The sequence below is a fragment of the Cervus canadensis genome, chromosome 25, assembly GCF_019320065.1.
Source record: "Cervus canadensis isolate Bull #8, Minnesota chromosome 25, ASM1932006v1, whole genome shotgun sequence".
In the NCBI taxonomy this organism is placed as follows: Eukaryota; Metazoa; Chordata; class Mammalia; order Artiodactyla; family Cervidae; genus Cervus; species Cervus canadensis.
The window spans coordinates 537,362-563,887 of NC_057410.1; the positions used below are offsets into that span (position 1 = coordinate 537,362).

The 26,526-nt window shown below is 46.5% G+C and overlaps 4 protein-coding genes across 11 annotated transcripts in view; 2 read left to right on the plus strand and 2 right to left on the minus strand.

Moving 5' to 3' along the window:
* LOC122427483 (SAP domain containing ribonucleoprotein) overlaps window positions 1-10,807 on the minus strand; it is a 47,754-nt gene extending 36,947 nt beyond the window's left edge. The window contains exons 1-5 of one of the 2 annotated variants that reach the window (XM_043447007.1): window positions 10,654-10,735; window positions 8,910-8,962; window positions 2,375-2,518; window positions 745-791; window positions 455-522 (exon numbers count right to left, since the gene is read on the minus strand). In XM_043447007.1, coding sequence (XP_043302942.1) covers window positions 455-522; window positions 745-791; window positions 2,375-2,518; window positions 8,910-8,916 — 266 coding nt within the window. In that variant the 5' untranslated portion in view covers window positions 8,917-8,962; window positions 10,654-10,735. Of the gene's footprint in view, window positions 1-454; window positions 523-744; window positions 792-2,374; window positions 2,519-8,909; window positions 8,963-10,653 lie in introns of both variants that reach the window. The other variant, XM_043447008.1, reaches the window with a different exon arrangement.
* A 141-nt stretch (window positions 10,808-10,948) lies between these two features.
* On the plus strand, window positions 10,949-13,700 carry ORMDL2 (ORMDL sphingolipid biosynthesis regulator 2). 3 transcript variants are annotated; one of them, XM_043447009.1, is made up of 4 exons: window positions 10,949-11,103; window positions 12,170-12,344; window positions 12,492-12,643; window positions 13,228-13,700. In XM_043447009.1, the coding sequence occupies exons 2-4, from the start codon at window positions 12,171-12,173 to the stop codon at window positions 13,361-13,363; spliced, it is 462 nt and encodes a 153-aa protein (XP_043302944.1). In that variant the 5' UTR covers window positions 10,949-11,103; window position 12,170; the 3' UTR covers window positions 13,364-13,700. The 3 variants fall into 3 exon arrangements, with proteins under 3 accessions (XP_043302944.1, XP_043302945.1, XP_043302946.1); XM_043447010.1 differs by having other exon boundaries at window positions 11,014-11,103; window positions 12,064-12,344; XM_043447011.1 differs by lacking the exon at window positions 10,949-11,103 and adding an exon at window positions 11,903-12,040.
* A 239-nt stretch (window positions 13,701-13,939) lies between these two features.
* Window positions 13,940-20,543, minus strand: DNAJC14 (DnaJ heat shock protein family (Hsp40) member C14). The gene is made up of 7 exons (XM_043446997.1): window positions 20,412-20,543; window positions 18,501-19,966; window positions 16,155-16,261; window positions 15,845-15,952; window positions 15,313-15,473; window positions 15,128-15,230; window positions 13,940-14,916 (listed from the first exon to the last, which is right to left on the minus strand). Exons 2-7 carry the CDS (start codon window positions 19,908-19,910, stop codon window positions 14,706-14,708), a joined length of 2,100 nt encoding a protein of 699 aa, XP_043302932.1. The 5' UTR covers window positions 19,911-19,966; window positions 20,412-20,543; the 3' UTR covers window positions 13,940-14,705.
* Window positions 20,544-21,479: 936 nt separating this feature from the next.
* Window positions 21,480-26,176, plus strand: LOC122427482 (transmembrane protein 198-like). 5 transcript variants are annotated; one of them, XM_043447003.1, is made up of 5 exons: window positions 21,480-21,606; window positions 22,965-23,224; window positions 23,760-24,341; window positions 24,779-24,939; window positions 25,061-26,176. In XM_043447003.1, exons 2-5 carry the CDS (start codon window positions 23,050-23,052, stop codon window positions 25,211-25,213), a joined length of 1,071 nt encoding a protein of 356 aa, XP_043302938.1. In that variant the 5' UTR covers window positions 21,480-21,606; window positions 22,965-23,049; the 3' UTR covers window positions 25,214-26,176. The 5 variants fall into 5 exon arrangements, with proteins under 5 accessions (XP_043302938.1, XP_043302940.1, XP_043302937.1 ...); XM_043447005.1 differs by lacking the exon at window positions 21,480-21,606 and adding an exon at window positions 21,780-22,000 and having other exon boundaries at window positions 23,796-24,341; XM_043447002.1 differs by lacking the exon at window positions 21,480-21,606 and adding an exon at window positions 21,781-22,000.
* Window positions 26,177-26,526: the final 350 nt, after the last annotated feature.

Sequence of the window (26,526 nt, forward strand, 5' to 3'; positions counted from 1 at the left end):
GTACAATCTAATAAGAAAAGCCAACAGGAATGTTTTAAGATGTAAACAGAGTGAAACACTACAAAATCCAGAACCATCTGCACTGTATTCATTATTAAAAAGGGATAGTTGGGACATCCCTGGTGACACAGTGGCTAAGAATCTGCCTGCCAATGCAGGAGACAAGGGTTCGATCCCTGGTCTGGGAAGAGGTCACACGCAGCCAAGGGACTGAGCCCTGTGCCACAGCCACAGAAGGCCAGACACCCTGGGGCTGCAGAGCGCAGCTCGGAGCCCTCGCGCTGCGGCTGCTGAAGCCCCGCCCCCAGAGCCGGCGCTCCACAGCGAGACAAGCCACTGCAACAGGGGACCCAGCACTGCGAGAGCAGTGTCCCCTCGCCACAACTAGGAAGGTCTGCACAGTCACAGATAGAGTAATTCAATTAATATAAATAAATAAAAAAGGGATAGTTACACATCCACAGTTTTTTCAGGAGGTTCTTCCTCTTTGACAGGCAGTTCTAAGGGCTTTGGTTCTTCTTCCTAAAAACAAATGAAACAAGATGGTTAAAATAAATCAAGAGTAAACACCTGTCAAGAGAAAAACATGAGAACTCCACAGTGAACCAGGCTCTTAGAACCTTCATTCCCCCTTTATCGCCCCTGACGAGCCAGCATTTGAGCCCTCCGATGAGGAGTGCTCAGCAGTGTGACCGAGGCACGGGCACACTGCCAGGCCAGGGACTGACCTCACTCTCCACTCACCTCTGTTTCATCTCCCAGTACATCTTCTTCATTTGCCTCCTCTTCAGCTAAAGAATATTAAAATATTCAGGTCAAGCCCTGCTACAAAACCATCTTGATCACTGTACTTAGGCTAAAATTATAAGCTTTTTGCTTTTCCAAAACAAAATTCAATATGCTTATAAAATTTGCTCCACATGGAGAAGATAAAACTATATACTCTACCTAACATCAATATGAGGTTGAACTCCAGTTGGACTGAAGAACTAAACAAGATGAGGTCAAACTACAACATTAACAAAAAGCAATGTGGAAGAATTTAGTGAAGAATTTCTTAAAAAAAAAAAACACCCAGAAGCAAAAGCACTATGCAAAAAACTGACTTTTCAAAACTAGGAAAAGACACCACAGAAAAAAAAATTATGAAGATATTTGTGTATAAAACCAACATGGGAATAGTCACTAGAATACAGAAGAAAATGCCTGCAAACTAACAAGCAACCAATGAGAATCCCAACAGAAAAATGGGCAAAGGAGAAACCCAAAGAACTGTAAGCAAAAGAAATGTTTAAACTTTTTAATAATTGGAAGAATGCAAATTGAAACCACCAACAGATTAGGAAAAATGAGGCCAAAGTGAACCCTCATGTGCTGATGATGAGGTTTATACAGCAACTCAGAGAAACAGTTTGGTAGTATTTAGTCATATTAAGTAAACATTTATGAATAGCTACTTATTAGCAACCCCATCCCTGAGTATATACCCCCAAAAGGCTCTCACACAAGGATATAAGGAAATATGAAAGTAGTAGTTAAGGAGGCAATAAATACAGGAGTCAGTCACCGAATGAACTAAAGAAAATGTGGTGAATTCTATAAATTATAGAATACAATGCAGGAATTAGAATCAACAGACTAGATGACTACACAGTCACAGTTCACACAAATACATCTTTAAAAAAAAGTGTGAGTACTTAAGAGAAAAAAGTGTGCAATAAAAGTTATGGCCTCATTGCCAACTACATAAAATTACTATAGATCAAACAACACTACATGGTTTACAACCGTAAAGACAAAAAATATGTATCAAACACATTAGAACTGTTGACTAAGCGAACTTGGATTAAAGAAAAGGGAATAAAAAAATTAAAATTAGAGAAGGATGATAGTATACTTAAATGAAGTATTTTTATTTGTTTTAAAGTGAAATTACAGAATGTCAGAGCTAGACGGGACCAGAGATTACCTAAGTTTATGGATTTCAAGGGTAGAGACACTGGTCTCACTTCACAAACCAGAACAAACACTCAGCCATGAAAACAGTGGCTGTCCAAAGTTACCTAGTAAATTTCTGGCACAGGAGCAATTCGACTTTGAATCATCCAATTCTCAGTCTAATGATACTTGCTTTACCATACTTCCTTTAAAATAATTAGCTGACACAAAATTACAATGTTTTTTAAGGGGGAAAGGGGTATTTCATTATAAATACAGTTTTCAACTGTTTTAGATAATAAGAGTTTTCTTGATAGAGTTAATTAAAATCTTACATCATCAACAACCTAAAGGAAGAAGAGAAATCTTCTGTATGGCAGAGCCTAAAAATTAATCCCCTCATTCACATCACTCTTTGGCTCCACAGAGAACTCACCATGCTCTTCAAGATATGCCTGGAGCCTGTTGATGAGATCTTGTTTTATTCCCTTGGTCTCCAAACCACGAGCGAGACACTCCTGCTTTAGTTCAGCAAGCTGAGAAAAAAGAATAAAGCTTTTCCTTAATTTACAGAATGAACCTGGTGGGGGAAAAAAAAAAGTAGCTCTTACAAGAAAGAAAAAGAAAAGAAAGTTCACCCCATAACTACTGCTCTTGATCCCACCAAGCTTTTAGGTCCACAAGATGATTCACTTTCCCTCAACAATACTCAATATGCAAAAGGACTTTTCTAACAGACGGTGAAGAATAACCCTGCTTTAATAAAATTCTTATCTATTCATACATCTATTTATTATATAAATCTTTAGCTGTTTCTGAGCGGAGGGTGTCTTTTTTTCCCAATTACTATACCAGTTCATACAAGGAAAGAATGAATCTTTAAGTAGAATATATAATTATCTAAAAGCAGATTCTCCTTACTATTATCCCAGATCCTTTACTGCAATCTACCATATACATGCATACAAGTCTGATCACCACAGGATTAGGTAGATATGTTAGCTAGCTTAATGTCAACAATCAATCACTTAAAGGACCTTTGCCAAAATGGAATAAAATATGTAATGGCATGCCACAAAGTTCTGCTGAAGATTTTTAAATAAGTAATTTGACTAAAGATCTAACAGGCATGCTTACAACTTTGCAGACACCAGGAGGAGGAAGAATTGGTAAATTACTGATAGAACTAAAGGTGGGGGGGTGGCAGGGGGTGTTGCTGGCTCTTCAGGGAAAATAATGATCCAAAATGAAGACTCAATTTAGAATAAGGTATACCTATAAAGTACTACACTTATATTCAAAACTTTATTAAATTTATTATATTCAAAACATCATTAAAAAAAAAAAAACAACCACAGATGAACAAGATCTGGCCCAACAGTAACTCAAAGGCTAAGACCTCAGTCAGGGTTTTAGAAAGATTACAAGTGCAAAAAGGGTTAACGGTATAGTTTGCTACCAAAGTAATTCTAGGTTAAGGGTAACTTAAAAAATATAATCTATATTAAATAATGTAATAGCCTTACTGGGCTCTTTATTCTCACTTTAAGGCACATAATGACACGCTGATCCAAGGAGAACAACTAAGAAAAAGGAAGGTTTTAAAAATCTTACATGCAGATCAATGCACAAAGAGATATTTGTCCTGGAAAAAGACTTTACTAGTTTTGAAGTACAGATCTAACACCAACCAGTAGAAGTTAGAAAGCAGATTCCTATAGAAGAAAGAATGTTATAACTAAGGGAACATGCTGGTCATCTCTAAAAGGCTTTCAACCAAGGAAGCATTTGGAAATGGAGAGGGGAGCTTTTTTTCTGATTGGGTATTCAGTGAGTAGGACAGGTAGGCAGGGAGGGATACAACATGGAAAACTGTTCTACAAGACAACAGCCCCCTCTACTGAGCAACATGGTAGGCAATCACCCATTAAAGGCATGGAGCGTAACAAAGCATCACAAGGCGTCTGAAGTCAAGACTACACTGGGTTCAGGTTCCAGCTTCACCACCTACATCTGTGTGGCCTAGGTGAGTAACTCTCTGCCTCAGCTTCCCATGAAGCGGGGATAAGGTGACGGCGCCTGCAGCACAGGCTTGTTACGGAGATTAAACCAGTAAATATCTGTGAAGCATTCACAGCAGTGCTTAGCAGCTAGTAAGTGTTAGAAACTGGGTGAAGAGTTAGAGAAGATTGGACAGAATCACTGTTTCTCTGATTTCTGAATTTCACAGATCAATATATTTTTAAGTAGGTAGAGAAATAAAAAAAAGAAAAAAAAATAGGTAGAGATAGGGCTGCCAACTTTTTATAGCATTCCAGGTTGTGGACCAATTCTTCTGTAAACAAACAAATCAATTACGAGAAAATCAATCATACACCTGGATTTAGCGGTGATGTCAAACTGCTATAAAAGTTTCTAACAGCTTACTTTTTAAAAAACTTATCCCATCATTAACCAGTAACAGTTCATGGATGAGAGCACTGACCTACAAATAATTCAGTGAATAGGATTAATCTAGAATCTAGACTCTAAGTGATCTCTAAGGGCCATTTCTTAAGAATCTAGATCTTTCCCATGGTGGTACTTTATTTTTTTTCAGTTACTGTCTGTATATTTAGAGGGTATTGATTGTTTATAACACAATACAATTTCTTTACTTTCTGTAATGCCTAATCTTCCTTTTTTCTTCTTCTTTAAGTAACATTAAAACCATCTAGGGAAAAGGAAATGTAAATACTCAGGCAATTCAAAATTCAACCTTCTAACAGAGCTGTTCCTCCCTTCTCCTTCCTTCCCCAAACTGTGTGTAGATAGAGACAGAAGTTTACAAAATCTTTCAGGTAACAGAGAAAGATAGTCAGTGATAGATTCTGCATAGGATGCTGATCTAGTAGACCTGAAGCTGACAGACTGGTACAACTGGTTGTTTAGTATGGACAGCATCCACCACTGCCAACCACTGACTTTGCTATTGCTGTTGAAATCTCAGCCCCCCACTGGCTCTCATTCCCTAACCTCAGGTCTCTGGCTCACTCAGCAGTCTTCTCAGCACCTCCATGTCCCCTTCTCTAGTCAAATGAGAATGTTACACACATTTTTACACACTGTTGTATCACTTTATTATTTTATTAATTATTAGATTGTGGGTTCCCCTCCAAAAGGGAAATTGATGAGTGAAAACAGAATAGCTGAAAATAAAGTCATTTCACATACTTCACTTTGGCACAATTACATTAGTAGTAGAACAAAACCCTTTTAAAACCTCAAATATGGACCTATAATGTCAAATCTTATCCATTTTTATATGCATCTGACTTTAAAACATTTTAAAAGAATGTATTTAAAAAGCAAGATATATTGAGTCAATTGTACAGTATGTGAATTGTGCCTCAATAAGACTATTAAAAAAAAACAAGTTATAGAATACTGTATGTAAGATACTAACATTAATGTAAAAAATAACATGCACACACGTAACAGTCATATAATGTTTATACACAAGATGCCTGGGCAAGAAACAGATACGTTAACACCAGCTGAATCTCAGAAGAAACCTGAAGACAGGTGCAGGAGGAAAACCTTTTATCATATACCCTTTTTACATCTTTAAAATTGTGAAGTTGAGTATGAATTACCTATTCAAAAACTAAATTTTCAGTCTCAATCCTAAAATCTTATTTTTCAGTATTAATAAGGCATTTTTCATGCTACCTATCCAACCAGCAGAGAAAGGACTGATCAACTGACTACACAATACATTTAACATTAATCCCCATTCATTGCCCTGTGATTTCTACTAATTTACTAATCTTGAATTTTGATTCAAATATTTTTCACCTCTTATCTCTCAACCTGGTTTATAAACCTTCAAGGACAGAAACATTTTATATAATTTATAACATTTCATATGATAGGAATTAAATTTCAAGTATTAATACATGCCAAACAAAAGGCTAAGGCTTTTGAACATCATTTCCTCATTTAATCCTCACAACATCTATGTGGTTGATTTTTTTATTATCTTTCATAAACTAACAAAACAAAGCTTAAAGAAACTCAATGATTTGCTAAAAAAAAAAAAAAAGTCACCCAGCTAGAAAACAGTGATGCAATAGCCAGCTCAGATCTCTCTGACTTAAGCCCAATTTTAAGCATCAGTGTGGATGGAGGACTGCTTTCATGGACACACTCTCTCTCTGTTACTATTTTCCTTTTACCTTTCCTCTTCACTCTTTGCTAGCTCTTCTTCCACCCAATCCTGTAAATACAGATATTCACTAAGATGACTTTGGCCTCCTTATCCTTCCACCTGTATCAAAGGCTTTGTCACTTCCCAGAAACCAATTATTGGCAAATCCTGTCAGCAACTCCTTCAAAACAGACACAGAATCTAATCCCTTGTCTTTCTTTCATACAAACTATTGTAAACTCTTCAGCCCTTGAACCTCATTATAGTTTATTCCCAACAAGGTAGTCAGAGGGATCTTTTTGACAATTCATGTCAAGAACATGTCACTCCTCTATTCAAAAATCCTCCACTGGTTACCTATCTCAGTAAGGGTAAAGGCCAGAGTCCTAATGACCACCTGTAATACTCTACACAAGGTTCACGCTTTCATTTACTTCAAGACTTTGCTTAAACATCACCTTCTCAGGGAGGCCTTCCCCTTAGTCACCCTATTTAAAATTATAATACCCTTCTCTTTTCACAGTTCCGCCTATTTCTATTTTTCTCTACAAATCTTATCACTATTTGACATACTATAAATTTCACTTATTTACTGCGCCTCCCCATAGTAAAATATAAGCTCCAAAAATTTATATATATATATTTATATTTTAATAAGCCCCACACCTTTATTTTCAGCTCTTAGCTCCTGAGCAAAGACCCCCATTTCCAAATGATTATGAGATATCTCCAGATGAATATCTCAAAGACATTGATCATTTATGCCCCAAACTGAACTTCATCTTCTCTCCTGCACAAAACTGGCTTCTTCTCCTCCTCCCAGCTTAGACTAAAGGTATCACTACTTGGAGTCACCTTTCATTCCTCTCACATTTAACTGATCTAAAAATACTTAAAATTCTATATCCAAAATTTCTTTCAAATTCATTCCTACTTTTGAAGCCACTACCTTATTTCAAGTCTTAGTAAGTTTATTCACTTGACAAATAGTTATAAGTACCCACTGTGTGTCAAGCATTATCTTAGATACAGGAAAATAATCATAAGCAAAACAAAGAGTTCTTGCCCACATGGAGCTTACAATCTAGTAGGGAAACAAGGCAAGCAATGATCACATACGTAATATTTAACTGATTCTAAAAAAAGTACAGGGTCCTATAAAAGCATTTAAGAAGTGGTCTGACTGTGTGTGTAGATGGATGGAACGCATCCTACCTAAGGGTTCATTGGATAAATGATGTTTGACTGATATCTGAAGGGAAACTAACAGTTAATTAAACAAAGGTATGGGGGTGGTAAGAGCAATGCAGCCAAAAGCATGTATAAAGGTTCTGAGTACTAAGGTATGGAGACGCAGTCATGCACATCAATTCAGAACAGGACTTCTGGAGACAGACTGCCTGTATTTGAGCCACCACTTACTAGGTACATGACCTAGGGTAAGTTACCCAATCTCTTTGAGCTTCCATTTTTTCTCATTTTTTGTTTCCTTCAGGCTAAGTCACAAAGCATGTGGGATCTTAGTTCCCCAACCAGATATCGAACCTCAGCTCCCAGAAACGTAAGCATGGAATCTTAACCACTGGTCCACCAGGGAAGTCTCCATTTTTTCTCGTTTTCAATGGGGACAACACAGGCATTTACCGTATTGCCTTAGGATTATTGTGAGAAATCAACTGATGTGTACAAACTGATCTGACCAGTGTCTGCCACATAGTAAATGTTAGCAATTAATGAAGAGCCATTCTGATAAGTGAAATAAAGTCACTAGCTAGAATTTGAGAAACTAAACTAGATACTGGCAGGGATTTAATTAAAAGGTTTTAAGCAGGGGAGTGACTACTATAATAAAAATCTAACTGGTGAAATTTCTTCCTCTCCAGACCCCATCCTTCTTACTGCCAAAAGAACACAAACTGGGAAATTCCTAGCAGTCCAGTGTAGGACTCTGTGCTATCATTGCAGACTGCCTGGGGTTCCATCCCAGGCCTGGGAACTAGGATCCCACAAGCCACATGGCAAAGAAAAAAAAAAAACCTGATCACATCAGCTCCTCCTTTCAAATTTTCAAAGGTTCCCCACTTTCTGCCTGTATGACAAAAACCAAACACCTTACACAACTTAGAAGTCCTTTTCAGTATCACTCCAATACATCTCCAGTCACACAGTTCACCTACTTTCCTTTTCCAAACTATCTTCAACCACCAACACAGATGTACTTTATGCTTCACTATTACAAATGTCTCACTGTTTCTTTATTCACCCTTCTAGTTCTCTCCTCTGTAGTCCCTCTTCTCACAACTGACTGGAAATCTGGTACTATAACAATTCAAGGCATTTTTCACCCACAATTCAGTCTCTTTCCAACTGTGTTGTAATGACTCCATTTCTACAAAATCTTCACAAATTTGCAGTTGATGTGGCTTTACATAATCAATTCAGATAGATATTTTTCATTCTTACTTCAAAGCTTGCTCTTTCCCTCTGAGACCCCACACTACAGCCCCAAATTCCTTTTATAAAAATGGAAAGCCTTTTTAAAAAAACAAAAACAAAAAAAAACAAAAAAAGAGAGATAAATAAACCCTAGGTCAACCCAAAAGGATCACTCCATGATCAACAGTGGAACCAAACATTAACTGTCATGGAAGTCAGAATTAAAGGCATGAGTTCTTAACCAGAGGTCCATGGACTCTTCAGGGCTCCAAGATAATTTTATGAAGCCCCTCAAATCGCATGCAAAGTTATGTGTACATGCCTTTTTCTGGGGAGAGGTCCATACCTTTCATCAGAGTTTCAAAGATATCTGTGACCTCCAAAAGGTTAAGAAGTGCTCTAGAGAAAAAGCAAAGACAAGCAAATATGATTAAAAGAGTGAATCCTTTTTAGGCTATTAGGACTGCCTCATGCTCTCTAAGACTATAATAACCTGAAATCAGATCAGAGGACATTATCCAATCAAAACCAGATTTAATCTGGAACCGACATACAGATTTTTATGGAAGGTGGAATTCCATAAAGCAAAACAAAACCTATAAAAAGGCAAGTCACAAGGCTAGTGACTTACTCAAGGGGTTTCAAGGAAGAAAACATTAGCTCTTATATTCATATTTCCTTTTTATTCCATTAAAAAATTCCTTTTCTGTGTTTCTTTCATAACATACAAACAGTAGTACATAACATATAGTAGTACTAATTTACAAGTTAGTATACATAGAATACTCATGTAGCTGCTCAATTTTTTACTTGTTATTCTCTTAGCAGACGACTGACACAATCACTCATTTCGGTACCACTAAGTTAACAGTAACTCCAGGTTAACACAAAATCCCCCTAGGACAGCTTAGATTCCAAGAGTAAGAAAACTATCAACTTTCAATGAAAGTCTAACTGGTGTCAACTAATGTGATTAAGAGGACCTCTCTCTCTTTACACTTTGTTTTAAAAGCTCATCAAACTTTAAAGAACCAGTTTTCAGCGTGGGCCAGTTCAACCTGGTTTGTCAAAGGTTTCCAGGACCTGAACAAAACATGACTGAAAAGTGATGGGAAAACTACTTGTGAAATCACAAATGGACAACTTGAGATACCCTCTTAATTTAACGCCCCCCCCCCAAAAAAAAACCCATTCTTTTCTTCCAAGAAAAAAATCTAAATACAAAAAGGCTCTCAAGATTCCCAAGACAGAACTTAAAACGTCTTCTGTGATTGAGTGTCACCCAGTGGTGAGACCAAGAGATGCAGGGTCTACCCGCGAAATGAAATGGGACAGAGGTAACCCTAATCTTGGAAACGTTTTCCCAAAATATTACAGTTCTGAATGACTTGTCTCTGGGGTGGTGGGGCGCAGGGTGGGGGTAAGGCTGGTAGGCGGAGAACGGCGTTGAAAGAACTCGAAAACTTTTTAATCTGGGGTATCTGTGCCTTCACTACCTCTTAAAGTCTCCTAAAGCCCTGGCCTCTAAGGGGAGGCCTATCTTCGGAGGCCTCTCCTCAGGTTTCCAAATTTGCCCCAGGGGCGTCACTCCATCTAAAAAAGGGGAACGGAAGCATTTTCTCGATGAAGGCTGAGACCTAGATAGACAGAAATAAACGAAGCTGCCATCCTTTGCTACCGGGAATCTCCACTTTGGACAACAGACAGGAAAGCACAAACCCAGGGGAGAAAAGGGGGTCCCGGGCTCCGCACGGGGCCAAGAGGAGGGGACCACTGACGTAATGCAGCCTGACGAGAAACAAGAAGAGAGTAGAACAGGTTGAAGGCACTTCCACACCCAGGTAGAGAGGTGACGGACGACATCGCAGTGGAGGAAGGCGCCGAATAACAAGTAAGGATACAGTAAAACCGTGAGGAGAAACAGGAAATGAGGAAAGGCGTAGTGGGGGAAGAAGGGAGGCACAAAAGAACAGAACTATGGCGGGAGCCAGAAAAGGGAGTAGAAGAACCTTCAAGGAAAAGGCGCCAACCCGCCAGGAAAGTTTAGTCTCCGGAAAAGTCCGACCCGGCCCTTCCCCGCCTCACGGTACCTTCAGCTTATGAAGCTCCACCGTCTCAGTCGCCATCTTGTTACCCCTCCACTCCGCCAGGCCCCCACCCGCTGCCTCCACCTCCAGGAGCTCCCGCCTCGGCGCCTACAGCCACGGCCGGCCAATCGTTGGAGCTCTTACTTCCGCCTCTTACTATCAGCTCTCTCCATTAGTCTATAGCTGGCGCCGCCCTCACTCCGCCAAGCGGCTTTCCCCACCTCTCTCAAAAGGTGGGACCTGGGGAAGGGCGGGTTCGGCACCTTCCGAACGACGGAAATGGTGACCAATTGTGCGTCCCCGCGGCGGATCTCCAGCCAATGAGTGGTGGCGGCGCTGACCTTGCCCCACCAATAGGGAGAGCGCAGATGGGCGGGGAGGCTGCTTCCTGGAGACCGCAGGTGTAGAAGCAAGCGCCGCGCCCCGACCCGGACGGGCTTCCGAAGCTGGCAGGTAGGTTTACCGAGAGCCTGGGAAAGGGTGCTAAGGGAAAATGGTGGGAGGCGAACGAGCTGGGTGGGTGAAGCGGCGGCGAGCAACAGACCGAAAGAGGAGCGCTGAAGACAACCCTAAGGGAAGACGATGAAGGAGAGGGGGCTTGGGAGGAGCAAGGGGGCGAGTTCAAATCAGTACTGGGGTTTAGGGAATTTTATGTAGAGAGCAGGCCAGATCTGCGTCCTAACCCGGCGTCATCAACTTCAGGGCCAGCATGATCTTAAAAGGGCCAAGTTCACACGATTACAGCCGCCCTGAAGTGGGGACTAGAGCTCCACCTCTCGAGACGCTCACATCCCCTCCTAGCTCAGTGTAAAAGCCCTGGGCACATTCTTGCAGCTGCCTGCTTACATGCCACGGAGATGAGAGGACGGGGGAGCCCCAGAGGAAAAGGTGGGGACTAGGATAGATTAAAGGCAGGAGAAGGGGACGATAGAGGATGAGATGGCTGGATGGCATCGCCGACTCGATGGACATGAGTTTGTGCAGGATGCCAGGCTTCCCTGTCCATCACCAGGGAAGCCTGGCATCTTTCAGTTCATGGGGTCTCAAAGTCGGACACAACTGAGTGACTGAACTGACTGAGGATAGCTTAGAAAAGGTAGCTTTACCCCCTCATCCCTCCTTAGTGGTTCTTTGTTTCCCCATGACCCTCTTCTGTAATTTTGGGTGCACCTAATGTCTTCATGGTTCCTTATTAACTTCTTGAGGATAGTGAGATACTTCTGTTACCCTTGCTCCTTGAGGTGTACCAAGCCTATGCTTACTCCTTCAAGTTACAGTTGAAGTGTAAGGATCAGAAGAAAGATTATCATGTCTCTAACATGTAGAGTGCGCTCGTCTTGCCTTCTAAATTTTTCCCCCAAGTCTTCAGTTTTTCCTTTGTGCATAATGGGTAAGTTCTTTCATTCCCAATAGAGTCCGGGGGATTTGGGCTACTCAGGAGACAACTTGGAGAAACAGACTCCAAGAAGGGTGGAGAGGAAATTAAGCTGGACTCCTGCCTGATCCCCCACTGTGGTAGGATGAATGTGGGGGTGGCACACAGCGAAGTAAACCCCAACACTCGAGTGATGAACAGCCGGGGCATCTGGCTGGCCTACGTCATCCTGGTAGGACTGCTGCATGTGGTTCTACTCAGCATCCCCTTCTTCAGCATTCCTGTTGTCTGGACACTGACCAACGTCATCCATAACTTGGTGAGCACTAAACCATGCCCCTTTACCCACCCCAGGCTTTTCCCAACCAAAAACAATTGCTTGGGATTTCTGTCTTCCTTTTGGGATCTCAGCTGAGGGACTACTTTATGCCTTGGTGCCTCACACTGTCCCCTTCCCTCCTCCCAGGTTATGTATGTCTTCCTACATACGGTGAAAGGGACACCCTTTGAGACCCCTGACCAAGGAAAGGCTCGGCTGCTGACACACTGGGAACAGATGGACTACGGGCTCCAGTTTACGTCTTCCCGAAAGTTCCTCAGCATCTCCCCCATTGTGCTGTGAGTCCAGGGGGAGAGGGGGGGATGCTTCAAGGGCCGGGTACAGAGGTCCACAGGGAACCTTTGAAAACAGTGGACTTCTACTCACCTAGACCCTGCGAAGATACATTAGCTCTCAATCTAGTGAGAACAGTAAAAAGTAGAAGACAGTAAGCAAGCACTACTTGCTGCCTCCTTGATGGTAGGAGAATGGAGAAGGGACTAAGAAAAGATAAAACAAGTTATTTTACACTTCCAAAGAAGTGAATAAAGGCAGAACTGATGTAAATCTGTGAGAAGTGGTAGCAAAAAGGATTCTAACAGTCACACAGGCTGAAACTGCTTCCACTGTCATTTGCCACCTGTTGTTAACAATTTTTTTTTTAAAAAAAAGCACAAACTAATTTATAAATCTCCAGTTAGAGGTGCTATCTGATTATCTCCCCAACCCCAAAGTAAATATTGTTAATATAGTTGAAATATTTTTAAATATCCTAGGACTGCATGCAGTAAAACTTATTTAAAATAGAAAAGAAAGTCGCTGGAAAGGCCTGAATATGGATAGGGAATGCCAAGTTCATTCAACCTATTTCTTCTCTCCCCAGATACCTCCTGGCCAGCTTCTACACCAAATATGATGCTGCTCACTTCCTCATCAACACAGCCTCACTGCTTAGCGTACTGCTGCCCAAGTTGCCCCAGTTTCATGGGGTTCGTCTGTTTGGCATCAACAAATACTGAGAGATGGGGCTGGGGATGTTGGAACAAAGGGCTGTAACATCCCTCCTTTCTCTGTACAGCCTGAGAACTATGCAACCTTTCCCAAACTCCCCGACTGGAAATGCAAACATTCTCCAGATTTTCATTGGAAAAGGGGGTCCCCGGGGCCCCGCCCTGCTGGAGCAGGTTTCTTTGAATCAGGAAAGACAGGTGGGGTGCGGGGCAGAGCGCTCCTCTGCAGCAGGAAGCCATGCTTGGGCAGCTTTTAGGTTGATTAAGGTTTTCCCCATCATCCACTCCCACCACCTTCCAGCTCTGTTTTACTGTGTTTTCCTTATAATAAAGGTAATTTTTTTCATATATGGCTACAGTTTGGTCAGCAGGGAGGGTAGGGAGATGTCTTCATAAAGCTAGAGAAGAAAGATGCAACAATGACTGACTTACAGAACTACAAAGTTTCTTTAAGGTATTTTTTTTTATCCCCCTCCCTTGGTCCAGCAGGAGATGCCCTTCACTCTAACACTTAGGAAGGAAAAGATTCTCAATTGAGAAAAAGGGGTCCAGCTATATGGGCAGAGAAGAGAGGGAAGATACAGGTTGCCAGTTACGTATTTATAGAAAGATAATCCCCTGGCTTTAAATAGATATGTACATACAAATATGAACAAACTTAAAAAAATACAAACCCTTGGATCATAAGGGGGCTGCCGGAAGCCCCTTTACCCTTCCCCCTCACCCAAGGGCAGAGGGCGTGAATCTTGCTTTTTAAAAATTACTAGTTTTGGCCATCCCTGCAGCAACAAGCATGAAGTTGGGTGATTACCCTTACCCATAATGTGAGATCCCACTCTCTGAACTCTTACGTATCTCCTATAATTAGGGTTACATGCTTTCTTGTTCTTTTAACTAGTATACTGGGGCAAAGGAGGGGGCTCCCTCCTGAAATGAGTCAAGAAATAAGACAGACTCGTTTAAAGGCGGGGAGGGGGAGGAGGGGGGGGGCGGGTGCGCTAAGGGGAGTGTCTGCTCTAAGAAGGAAAAGACAAGATAAAGGCATCCAGACCCCGGGGAAATACCCAGCTCCCACACTACGGGAGATACCATCCAGCCCAGGTCCAGGCCCCAGGTTCTTTGTTCTAGACATCCCCTATTTCTTTGGTATTGTCAGAAGACAAGATTCAGTTCCTGGGTGCTGGTGGAGGAGGGAGAGTGGTTCCGGGCTTCCTAAAAGTACTGAGTGAACAATTTGAGCTTAAAATTTTCCCTTTTTTAAATATTTAAAAATAAACAAATCAAATTCCATCTGGTGCTGTACACAGCCCTTTTGACTCCCTGACATTGATTGGAGGAAAGACGAGGGGTGTCAACGTTGGAAGGGCCTCCTCACTTTCTTCCGCCGCTTCGGTTTGGCTTCTCCCTTGGGTACTGTGCTGTTGGGCTTGGAGGCTGCAGTGGCCCCAGGGCCGGGCTGAGGAGCTGCAAAGAAGTTCCCGTTGGACATCTGGCCCGGGGGTACTTGAAAGATCCGGCTCAAGAAATCCTGAAGGTCAGCAGGAGGGGCATCTGGAGTAGCTCTGAGAGGAAAACAGAAGGCATGATGAGGCAAGAGATACTGGAGTCAAATGGTTATCTATTTCATCTATTTATACATACGTTAAAGACATACTGAGTCAGCTCCCAAACTTCTTAAATGGTGAGACACCTACATGTCCTAAACAGCATGTCATTGGAAACCATATTCAGAACTAGAACAGTGGATAGATTGTTGAGAGAAACACCACCTACCTCTGCCGCCCACTGGTGCCTGGCATCCGCGAACCAAATGAGATGTGATAAGGGACTCTGTGGGTATCTGGGGAGATTCCCACACGCTGGCATCCAGCCCACTCTGCAAGCATGAGAGACAATTAGCCAAAATATCACAGTTCTGAGCATATATGAGCCCGTACTTCCAGAGGACAGAAGTATACCTGTGATATCATACACTTTCCCATCCATCATTGCAAAGTAGGTGATTTTGAGGCCCAACATGCTTGACTCTGCCCAAAAGTCACCTTCCTCAGCAGGGTGCAGCCTATTACACTCAGCACAGTATCTGGCACTCTTAGGTTCCCGGTCCATTTCAAACCTCCTGAAATTCAACAAAAGGAATGTGTGAATTCCTGTGAATTCACAGGAATAATAATATGTGAAGACTGCCTAGAGCATTGCTTCAGTCTAATCACCACTGATGTCGCACTGTTAACCCACAAGTATGGTTACTGACAAACATCTAAAATTACCGCCACTCAGTTGTTATGTACGCATATGTACGCCCTGCCCTCAACCTATCTTAAAGCCAGAAATACTATCTTATCTTGCTGCTAATTCAGATCCTCACTCTCTTGACAATATGGCAAAAGTAGAAACTCAGGGTCTTTTTCCTTATCATCTGGATCCCACAGCTGCCAATGATACAGGAACGTTTTTGGTCACCCAGGCCCTGCCCCAGCTAAATCGTACCTGTGCTTTCCCTGGCACCGGCTGCACATCATTGTATTCATTGCTTCTTGCAGCTTGGACAGAAACTCGTTCACTGACCGGCTCAGTTCATTTTCTGCCATTCGTTTCCTGAGAGAAAAAAGGCTATGTAAGTAAGGATATTGAGTGAGGGACAAACGGAGACAGATCTATTGGCCTCTTGAGGCCCTTGGCCAGCTAGACAAGCCACCTCAGTTCTACCTTGGGAGAGCCTTCATCCATAAGTCCGGGGATCTCTGCTACTGAAGGTTATTCATTTACCCTACCTGATAATTTCCTAGCTCCAACTTACATCTCATATTCCTTCCGTCTTTCAGGGTTGCTGACAATGTCCCAAGCCGCCCGCAAAACCTTGAAGGCCTCCTCCGCCCGAGGATGGTGATTTTTGTCAGGATGAACCTACCAAAACAGAGTTCATTACATATCCATTCCAACCCTCTCCCCATCTTGAGTCAAAATAACCTCATATCAACAGGTTATTGTTGATAACCTCATATTCAACATCCTTTTGAAGAATCAATATAGCTTAATGGCTAATTGTTCTGGCTCTGCAGATAGATCTGGGTTTAAGTCCTGACTCTACTGCTCATTAACTTCATGACCTAGAGTATTTTATCTATCATGGACTGTTAGGAGTATTAAATGAGAATACACATGAAGCAGAATACAGAGAATCTGGCACTATGGTGATCCATCACCCTAGTGTGCCTGGAACTGTCCCAGTTTTAGCATTTAAATTTCATGTTTCAAGAAACCTTTCAATTTCAGGCAAGCAAGGATGGTTGATCACCCTGCCACACATACAAAACTCGTATCTTAACTCTGCTGTCAGTCACAGAGTTCCGACAGTCCTCAAGCTGTTTCTAACTAGGAATTCTCATATCTAGTCAAAACTTCCTCCAATGGCTTGCCTTTCTGTTCCATAACATGCCATGACCCTCAGGTTTTTTATCCACTTTTCAGCCTTTTCTCCAAGACAAATAATATTCTCACTTCCTACAGTTCCCTGATTTCTCCCATCCTCATTCACCAAAAACAGAGATAAAGCTAGTCTCTTGCAGAATGCTGTCATCTCTCTCATATCCCCAAGCTTACAGAATGTGAGTAATGGTCATGTTAGGGCCTAATAAGGGCAGTGAGAGGCTGTATAAAAGATTTCAGGGACTTGCCTGGTCGTCCAGTGGTTAAGACTGTGCTTCATTGCAATGCAAGGGGTGCAGGTTCAATCCCTGCTTCAATCTTAAGGAACTAAGATTCCACATGCCCCATGGCTTGGCCAAAAAGAGATCACATATACTCTGGCCCAGAACAAGGAGGTAACTTCAGGTTGTGGGACAGTTCTACTGAGATTCAGGGAACTTTACTTCAAGAAAGTAAGTTGAAAAGGAGAATTTTTGAATGACATTCCCCAAGAGACGAAATCTGCTAAAAGACATGAAGGTGAGGAAAGACCTCTACCGTTAGTAACAATTTGAGTGTGAACACTGTTCCTCACTCTCAGAATAACCCAGGCCATCCAGTAAGGGGCATATATGTCCCACCAAACTAATTTAGTTATCTGTTAAGTTTCAGGTCTGGTATTTTATTGTACCTAGAATGGTTAATGGAAACTCTGGTTGCCCATTCCTCTTTCATGTCATGCAACCACTGAGGTAATTTGCACACTGGTATTTTACCAGTCAAGTTCCATTTACTCAAATAGTCCTCCAATGCAATTTACACACATTACTTAAGTCATGGAGTTCCCAGGTGGCCCTAGTCGTAAAGAATCCGCTTGTCAGCGCAGGAGATTTAGAAATGGAAGTTCAATCCCATGGAGAAGGACATGCAACCCACTCCAATACTCTTGCCTGGAGAATCCCACCGACAGAGGGGCTTGGCAGGCTACAGTGCCTAGGGTCGCAAAGAGTCAGATACGACTGAAGCGACTTAGCACGCAGAATGCACTTATATTCATAACAGTTTTACTTGTACAGAAATAGCAGTTAACAATCACATCTAAAAATAGCGACCAAATATCTACTTCTAAAAGCAATTTGATTGCATGCTCATATTAAACCATTTCCCTCAAGCATTTAAGTCACAGCCACCTATATCCTACCTAATCACCAACATTTTCATGTATGACATACATACGTACATGTCTCTCCAAGATTTATGTCCCATTCGCCTTCCCTTTCCCAGCCTGGGTTGTTGGTCTTGAAATAGCTTTTCTTCCACCTGGTCCTGGAATAATCACTCACATGTACTCTCTGAATCCTCCCACACTTGCCTCACTAGGAAGACAGTTGGATTTCCCCGTGTTCAGAAACCCCTCATTTGTTCAGGAGGAACTGATAAACGTTCTGACTAGGCCTCTTCTCCAACCTACTAGGAGGGATTTCACCTGGATATTCCAGGGTGAGTGAGTCCAGCACTGTCTACTATACCAGGTTCATTTATTTTCACTGAGAAAAAGAATTTCATGATACAAAACTTTAAGGGAAAAGCAGATCCCCTTTACAACTCTTTCCTGAGAATTAAAGATAATTTTCATCTTCAAGTTAATTTTCTACTCTCTTCCTCTACTCACCTAAAAATTGAAATGGAAAATAAAATATGGGAACAAAGAACTGGAAACAGAGGGAAGGGTACTCACCATCACTGCCAGCTGCCTATAGGCCTTCTTCAGTTCAACATCTGATGCTGTGGCTTCAACCCCCAACACGTGAAAAGGGTTTAGCTCATCCTCAGGAACCCCAGCCATGGTCAAGAGTCGAGCCACTTCCTCTTCAGGCTGGCAGTAACGACCACCAGCTACAGGTCCATTCCCCTGCCTATTGGTCCTCTGTTTGACCCAAGGTAACTCCAGCCAACCCCACTGAACTATTCTTACCAGCTGCTGCCAGGGCCTGCTCTCTCTCAGCAGAATCAGGCAACGCTGCCAGGTGGGAGAAGCCAGCCAAGACAAGAGCCAGGTGGCTTTACCCCTCCAGCCTAACCGATCACTCAATCCTACCAGAAACCGCCAGCCCAACTGTAAACAGCCCAACAAAAGGGCGAGAGCCAGAAGCAGCAAAGCACCCAAGAGCCTAAGAAAACGGGCGAGCAGCCCTGCCCCCCAGCAAATCCCCCGGCGCAGGGGCCGAGACACCGCCTGGGCCCCGCCCCCCAGCCACCCCGCCCACACTCCCACCCAGACACGGAAAAGGTCCAGATCCCTGCCTTCCAGCTGCCTGCATGCATAGATGAGGTGGCCACAAGTCTCCACGTACTCCCCCACTAATACTAGCAGTTCGATCAGCCACCAGAAGCCTGCCTGTCCAAGGTGACACAGCTCCTCTGCTCCCCACAATCCCAGTCCTCTGCGTTTATCTGCCTGACTCCGTTTCCGGCCCAGCCGATGTCGACCAGGGGATCTGGGATCTCTTCGTCCACCCTCCCGAGTGTCCTCCTTGGCTGGAACACGGTGCCGTTGTCTCCGGGGTGCAGGTTTCTTTTCGCTGGGCACACGTGAAAGATCACTGGGAAACTTAAGAGGTTCCTCTTCATCATATTCCCCTTCCAACTCTTCATCTTCCCCCAAAGCTGGAGAGGTACAATGGTGGCAAAAGTTGCTAGAAGAGCTATCTCCTCCCTCAGAGTAAGGCCCTTCAGGGATTCCAGGGGTTCCCTGGCAGTTACAAGTAGATGGAATGGAAAGAAAAGAAGAGTTCCCATCATCCTGGTATCCAGCCTCATTCTCTCTTGAGAGTTCCTGGTCCACTCCTGACTCTTCTGAAGATGCCTCACTCTGATCAGGGTCCTCTCCAGCCAGAGGGGGTCCTGGACCCCTTGGGGGTCCATGGCTTGGATCCGACCAGTGGGCTGGATTTGGGGGCTGTGTGTACTTAGGACTAGAGTGCTCTGTGAGGCAGCGGGTACCATTAGGAGCAGGCCGCGCTGAGTCCCTGAGTCCTGAGAATGAAAGTATGTCAGGGTCCACAGAGTGTCCTAAAGACCTGAGGGAGGCACCACCACTGTGGTGGGCTCCACACAACCCTCCTTCTCCGGGGTGCTTCTGGGCCATGACCCCGGGGCTTCCTGAGGGTGTCAGGTCACAGCCATCATGGGAACTTCCGATGCCTGTAACAGAGGTATCAAGTGGGGATGATCAAGGATAGGACCAACAAAAAGGTTAAATAATCTTCAACTGGGTATATATTGAATGCATCCACCTCCCTTGTTTTAAAATTTGGGGGGCATTCATCACCCCAGCAATAAAGCTAACACAATATTAACGGCAACGCTGCTCCCTCCCCCCACTCCTCCAAACTCCCCTATTATTTTTACTTTCCCCAGAAAGCTATAACCCTGAAACAGGGGAAAACGGAGGTACCGCAAAGGGTGTGGTCCTGGGGTCACTCTTGGGAAAAAAGGGAAAGACGACCGGAAAGGGGGCCGCAGGCTGCCAGAAAAGGGTGGGGACGTGCGGCCCTTCAGGAACATCTCGGGGCGGAGCTTGAGACTGCCCCTGACAGAGTCAACCTGTTAACCCTCGGGCTGGGTAGAAGGGATCAAGGTAACGTACCGAAGAGCGGCGGTAACTCCTCCCCCTCGAGCAGCTGGGCCGAGGGCCAGGGGGAGCTACGAGAGCAGCTCCCCCGGCTCCGCCTCCCGCTCACGCTCTGCTTCCGCCTTCCGTCCCCGCCGCGGCCGCCGATTCGCGTCTACTTCCACTTCCGAGGTCACCAGGGAAGACACGGGAAGGAAAAGTAAAAGCGGTCGGCCGAGGTGCAAGCTAGTCCTGCAGGCTAAGTCGAACCAGAGGAGGTGGTCCTGGGGAAGCGCTGGGTCCGCCCTTTAAAGGGCCCTTTGCTGCCGCCCTCCGCGTGCTGAAGTGGAGTCCCCGAAGGTTGCTCCACCGGAAGCGAAGCAGGCGGGCCCTGCAGCAGTGCCTGAGGGCTGGGAGCAGATTCTCAGGGTTCCTCTGGCTGTGTTCTTGGGCTTTGCTGAGACCAGGAGATAGAGGAAAGCCACAGACTAGCCCAGTCTGTTTCCCTTGCAGACAAAACCAGGGAACGTAGAGGAACCACCGCACTGACCCCTTCCCTGCTGCCTGTAACGAGGACAGAGGCCCTTTGGTATCATGCGGGGGTGGAGCGGAGGAGAGGACAGAGGACGCCTCGGGCATACCCCCACCCTGGACCTCCTTCGCTGCCGCTTCTTTCCCAGCAACCCTCGGCCCCCGCAGCGCCTGACCCAGCTGGCGAACTGCCTTGTATAACTGTAGCTCCCACGGCCCGTATCCGCCCCTCTGGATGCAGCTCTCAGGCCCCGTCACGAAGCGGGGCCGGAGGACTGGGAGAGTGGCTCCGCTGAGTTTAGGACCCGAGCGGAGTGCCAAAAAACACATCCCTTATCTGCGTGCTTCTTTGCATCTCGTTTGCATACCAAGAGGTTTGGTCGACGCTGACAAGCGCCCCCGCCCCCACGCAGACCCGGCTTGGGTACCCTCTGTGTCGGCCCCCTGCTCTGCAAACGCCTCTCCGTTAGTCCCCCTTCCAGACCCCCGTCTTGCTCCGCAAGTTTTTCTACCCATGAACCCCTCGCCGGCGCCCCAGACCAGTAAGAGCCCCTTCCCGGGGTCCCCGATCCGGACCACCAAGTTCTCCAGGAGACAATACTCCAATTCTCTGGGAAGTGGAAGAAACCAAGCCGGAGTAGGGGAGCGCTGGGACACCATAGGGGATTTGAAAGCTTCGAGTTGCTGAGTCAGCGCATAGGTATTCAGAGACCATTCCCCAAACCTCTTGCGGTTCCCCCAAAACCCCTCCCGGCTATGGCTGGGGGTCTTTGATCCCAGCCTAGAGCAGTAGGCAAACTGGGCCCCCCCCCACACACACACACAGGGAAAAGATTTGGAGGGTCCCGCCCCGTGATGTCACCCACACACACACACACCCTGTCCCCTTCCTCCACCCCCCAAGCTGGTTGCTTTTAGCTCACTGGGGCTTGGGCTGCGGTACGACTTGCAAGAGTTTAGGGGGCAGAGAACAGAGCGGCCCTAGGGGTGCCCGCGCCCGACAGCGCCCGGACGCCTCAGACTCTGGGCAGGGATGCAGCTGGGGGGCTAGGGAAGCACGTCTACCCCGTCCTTTCCTCAGCCCTGACAGGGTGGTGAGTAGTTAACACCCCCTCCCCAATCTCTCCTTGATTAGGGTCCCCAGACTTCCAAGGATTGAGGAGAGGAGCCCCAGGGACTCCCCAGGCCAAGTCCCCTCCCTGCTTGTTAAGACCTTGATATCCAAAAGAAGGCAGCTGAAAGGACGTGCCTGTGCCCACTCCACCCCATTCCTTTAGTGCCCCCAATGCCAGGCCCTCCTTGGTGTTCTCCTCTCAGGAGCTGAGTTCAAATCCCACTGGCAGCCCTGACACCCCAGGGAGAGGGAAAGGTAGAAAGAGTCCCACCAGTGTCCTGAGGGGAGGATGTGAGATGCCTGTGAGCACGGCGCCTGCTTAGTACATGAGGGATCGGTGGGAATTGGACTGTGGCTGGACGGACACCTTTCCCCAGTAACCCCATCTCCACCTGAAGCCAAGGCTTCCCAACCCTGACAAAGTGTTGGTTACTGTCTCTACTTGATTCCTCTTCTGGTGTCTGGTTTTTTTCCCTCTTCCCTCTCTGGGGTTGGAGCAGCTGTTGGAAGACCCCCACCATGACTCATTCTCTCCTCTTCCTTCTCCTCCCTCCTCTACTAACTCCACCCATCCCCATCCAGTGGGATGGTTTTGAGTCCCAGCTGTAGACGGGACAAGCTTTCTTTTCAACTGGGACAGGCTGCTGAGCCTTTAGCCCACAGCACCCTCTTCCACAGACGGAGGACTTCCTACTCCTCCCACCCCACCCCGAAAAGCCAGGGAGCCGAGACTCATTACCTTTTAAGATTTGAAGTTCCACTAAATGTCCTTGTTTTAGAGGGTGATAGACAGCTGGCCGCTCTCATCCGTGTCCTGTAGGTTTCTTCAGTTTCCCCAGCAGAACTAAGCTCCATCCTGAAATTGGCCTTTCTTTAAAAAGAAAGGCATCCTGAGTTCATGAGTTCATGGGCACCTGAGTTCCTGCCCCCTTACCCCCTTGCAGGTTTCTCAGCCCCCTCAAGACATTCATGGATGGATGAGAGGAGCTGATACTGACCTTCCCCTCTGTGACCACCTTCTCTTCGGCCATGGAGGAAGCCTTGCTGCCCCTGGCCATGACCTCTGACCCCAGGCCCTTCAATCAACAACTCCCAGAGCCTCCAGACCTGAGATGTGTCTTGCAACCCCAGGACAGTCCTGACCTGGCACCCGCCCTGGTGTGTGCCCTTTGCTGCTGCTTTGGAATCATCTACTGCTGCTTCGGTGAGGGCGGGGCCAGGGTTCTGGGGGGCAGCTGCCCGAGACTGTCGCCCACAGGCACGACGCCAGCTTCCGCCTTTGCCCCTGAGCCATCTCCACCCCTCTGTCGGGGGATGCCTGGTTCAGTGTGGCCAATGCCGCTCTTGCCAGCTCTTCTTCTGTCCCCCACGCGCCCACCTTCAGCTCTGACCCCTGGCAACTATCGTTTTACCTCCCCTTGCCTCCCACTTCAAAATTCCATTCCCCAATAACCTGAATTAGCCTGTGCTGACTTCTTCCCGTCTACCATGCCTGAAAGGACGAAACGTTTTTTCTATACTTATTCCCCTCAATGCATCCCTCTTCCCTCCTGATTTGCCCTCCCATCCCCTCACAGTTCCTGAAAAGTCCCCCTTTCTGCCCTTGGCCGTGAGGTCCCTGGGGGTGCTGCTCCTGACTTCTGCTCCTCTGGTTAGCCATTCCTATCCCTGTCCAGCTCTGTCGACCCTCCCCCACCCACCACTTTCTGCCTCTCATTGCCTCCTGCCTCCCTTCCCAGGCTACCGCTGCTTCAAGGCAGTGGTGTTTCTCTCAGGCCTGCTGTCAGGAGCCCTGGTGATCTTCCTGCTGTGCCATAAGGAGCGAGTGCTGGAGACACAGCTGAGCCTGGAGGTGAGCGCGGGCATCGCGCTCGGCATCGGACTCCTCTGTGGCCTGGTCACCATGCTGGTTCGCAGTGTCGGGCTCTTCCTGACTGGTCTCCTACTAGGCCTAACCCTGGGAGCCGGGGTCCTGCTGGGCACCGAGCCCATCTACCAGCCACCTTCAGCCTGGGTGCCAGCTGGGGGGCTGGTGGGGCTGGCACTGCTGGGAGCCCTGTTCACGCTTCGGTGGCCACGTCCGTTCACAGTTCTGGGCACAGCCCTGCTGGGTGCCGCGGTGCTGGTGGCCTGTGCTGACTACTTCCTAGAGGGGCTGGCGCTGGGCAGTCGGCTGGGCCAACGCTTGCAGGCACTTCCAGCCTTGCCTCCTCTCTGCTGGTATAGCTGGGTCTTGCTGGGGACCTGGCCAGCCCTGGGGGCCCTTGGGGCCCTGGCCCAGTGGAAGCTCATGGATGAGGAACATGGAGGCCACGCCAATGGTGAGTTACCGCCGTGGTATAGACAGCGGACAACCTGTGTCCCTGGTTCCCAGACTTAAAGAGGTGAAGGGGGAAAATACACCTGAGGGCAAAAGACAGAGGTGTCTAAGGTGTATGAGGCAGGCCACTGAAAAAAAGTTAGGGTTGGAGGAGTCAAAAGCCTGGGTAAGAATGAGAAGAGAAATTGTCCGGAGGTTGGGGAGCAGGGGGGAGTTACTGGGGACGGATGTGGAAGGATAGGAAGACCTCCGGGAAGTCAGGAGGGAAGAGCAGGAGGATTCCAAAGAAAAGTTTCTTTAGAATAACTGGGAGGGGGATGAGGTTTGAGAGAGATGTAACAGGGAAAGCGAATGGGTTTCTCTAGAGTATGAGTGTATTTGGGGGTGGGCTTCAGAGTCTAAAGAGGCCTCCATGAGTCTGTATTGTCCCCTCCCAAGCAGTGGTCTTGAGTCACCAGCGAAGGCATCTCCAGCTCCTCCGGATCCGTCATCAGGAGGCCAAGTGGCACCGGACCTCCCCTGGGGCGGCGCTCTGTGAGGGCAGCTACCGGCGCCAGCTCCCTGCCAGCGCACGGAACCCTGCCGACAGTCTGGCTCCAGTGAGTGGAGGCGTGGGGGCTGCTCTGGGACTGGGGCAGCAGGCACAGGGGGATGGTCAGGATGGGAGGGTGGGTTCTGATCCAGGCCCTTTATTATGCCCTATCTGCCCTGCCCCTCCAGAGTTATTTCCAGAGCCTTCGAGAGCGCCAGCTAGGACCAGGCACCCAGGCTCCCCACACTGTCCTGGACCTGGATTCTGACTGTGGTTCCACTCTCCCCCTCACTGCACCTTCTGGTTCCTCCCACCCGGACCTGAGCCTAAACCTCCACTGATGCCCTCACCCTGGGAACAAGGGCCTGGGAACACTAGGTGGGCAGGGCCTGGGCCTGCAGAATCCACACACAGACTTCCCCACCTCTTGGACCTGGAGATGGAATCTGTGCTCCAACCCAGACCAGCCCTGTAGAGATATGTTTCAGGGACAGATAGAGAGGACTCTGGGTGGGGTAAGGAAAAGAATGGAAGTATAAGCACCTACCTCTGTCCAGTGATAGAGGTGCGCTGATCCCTAAAGTAACTGACTCCCTCATTCCCTTCAAAGCAAACCAAGGAGGGCCATTACCCAAATAGCCTTCTATATACCCACGTCAGTGTGCCTCTCAATGATCAAGTAAGGGGTATTGTTTTCATAGGACCTACCTATAGAAAATCAGGAAGGCTCCTAAAGCACGTGATAGCTTTTTGACGGGGAGAAGGGCACCAGTGGGGCTCCTGGATCCCTGATTCCCAGGCCCCTCATCAGGGAGCAGTTGAGTTCCTGGTTCGCCTTTCTCTCTGGACTTCCAGACTCAAGCCCCCTTCTCCTACCTCAGTTGGGGGTATCTGTCCTCCATGGTGCTTTCCTTTCCCTTCTCAATGTGGGGAGGACCACAGGGCACTGCCTGGCTCTGCACCCACGGTCCCTCAAAGCTGGCTTCTTGCTCCAAGCAGAGAGCATTGGCCCACGTGCCAGAATCTCGCCCTTTTGCCCAAAGGAGCCTGGTCTTCAGGGCTGTGTGGGAAACAAGTGCCTTCTCTGCCTCTCACTATAGGGGCCACTAATCTCCTTAACCAGAGCATCGTCCTAGCCGCTAACCCGTTCTAACTCTCCGCTCCCCTGATTCACCTGCCCAAAGTCTGTTCCCTGGTTCCTCAGACAGCATGAAGGAAGATATGTCCCTCCCCCGGCAGCAAGGTTACAATGGGAGGGAAGAGGAACATGGGAACATGTGAATAAAATGACATGGAACACTGAACCTCGGAGTCTAGCCTCTTCTGTTGCTCCTCTTTTTTCTCTTTGCACCCCAAAACAACGAGTTAGTCATACGAGTCCTCTGTCCCTTAAAGATCTGATGAAGGTACGTTCATCAGGCCAGGCCCCTATAGGAGCGGCACACACCAGAGGAAGAACCGTTCGGTCCTCTCTTATGAACACGGTACACGCGCGCACAGTCGCTCTTTGTGACCCCAAGGACTATAGTTCACCAGGCTCCTCTGTCCATGGGATTTCTCAGACAAGAATACTGGAGTGGGTTGCCATTTCCTCCTCCAGGGAATTGAAACTGTATCTCCTGCATTAGCAGGTAAATTCTTTACCACTGAGTCA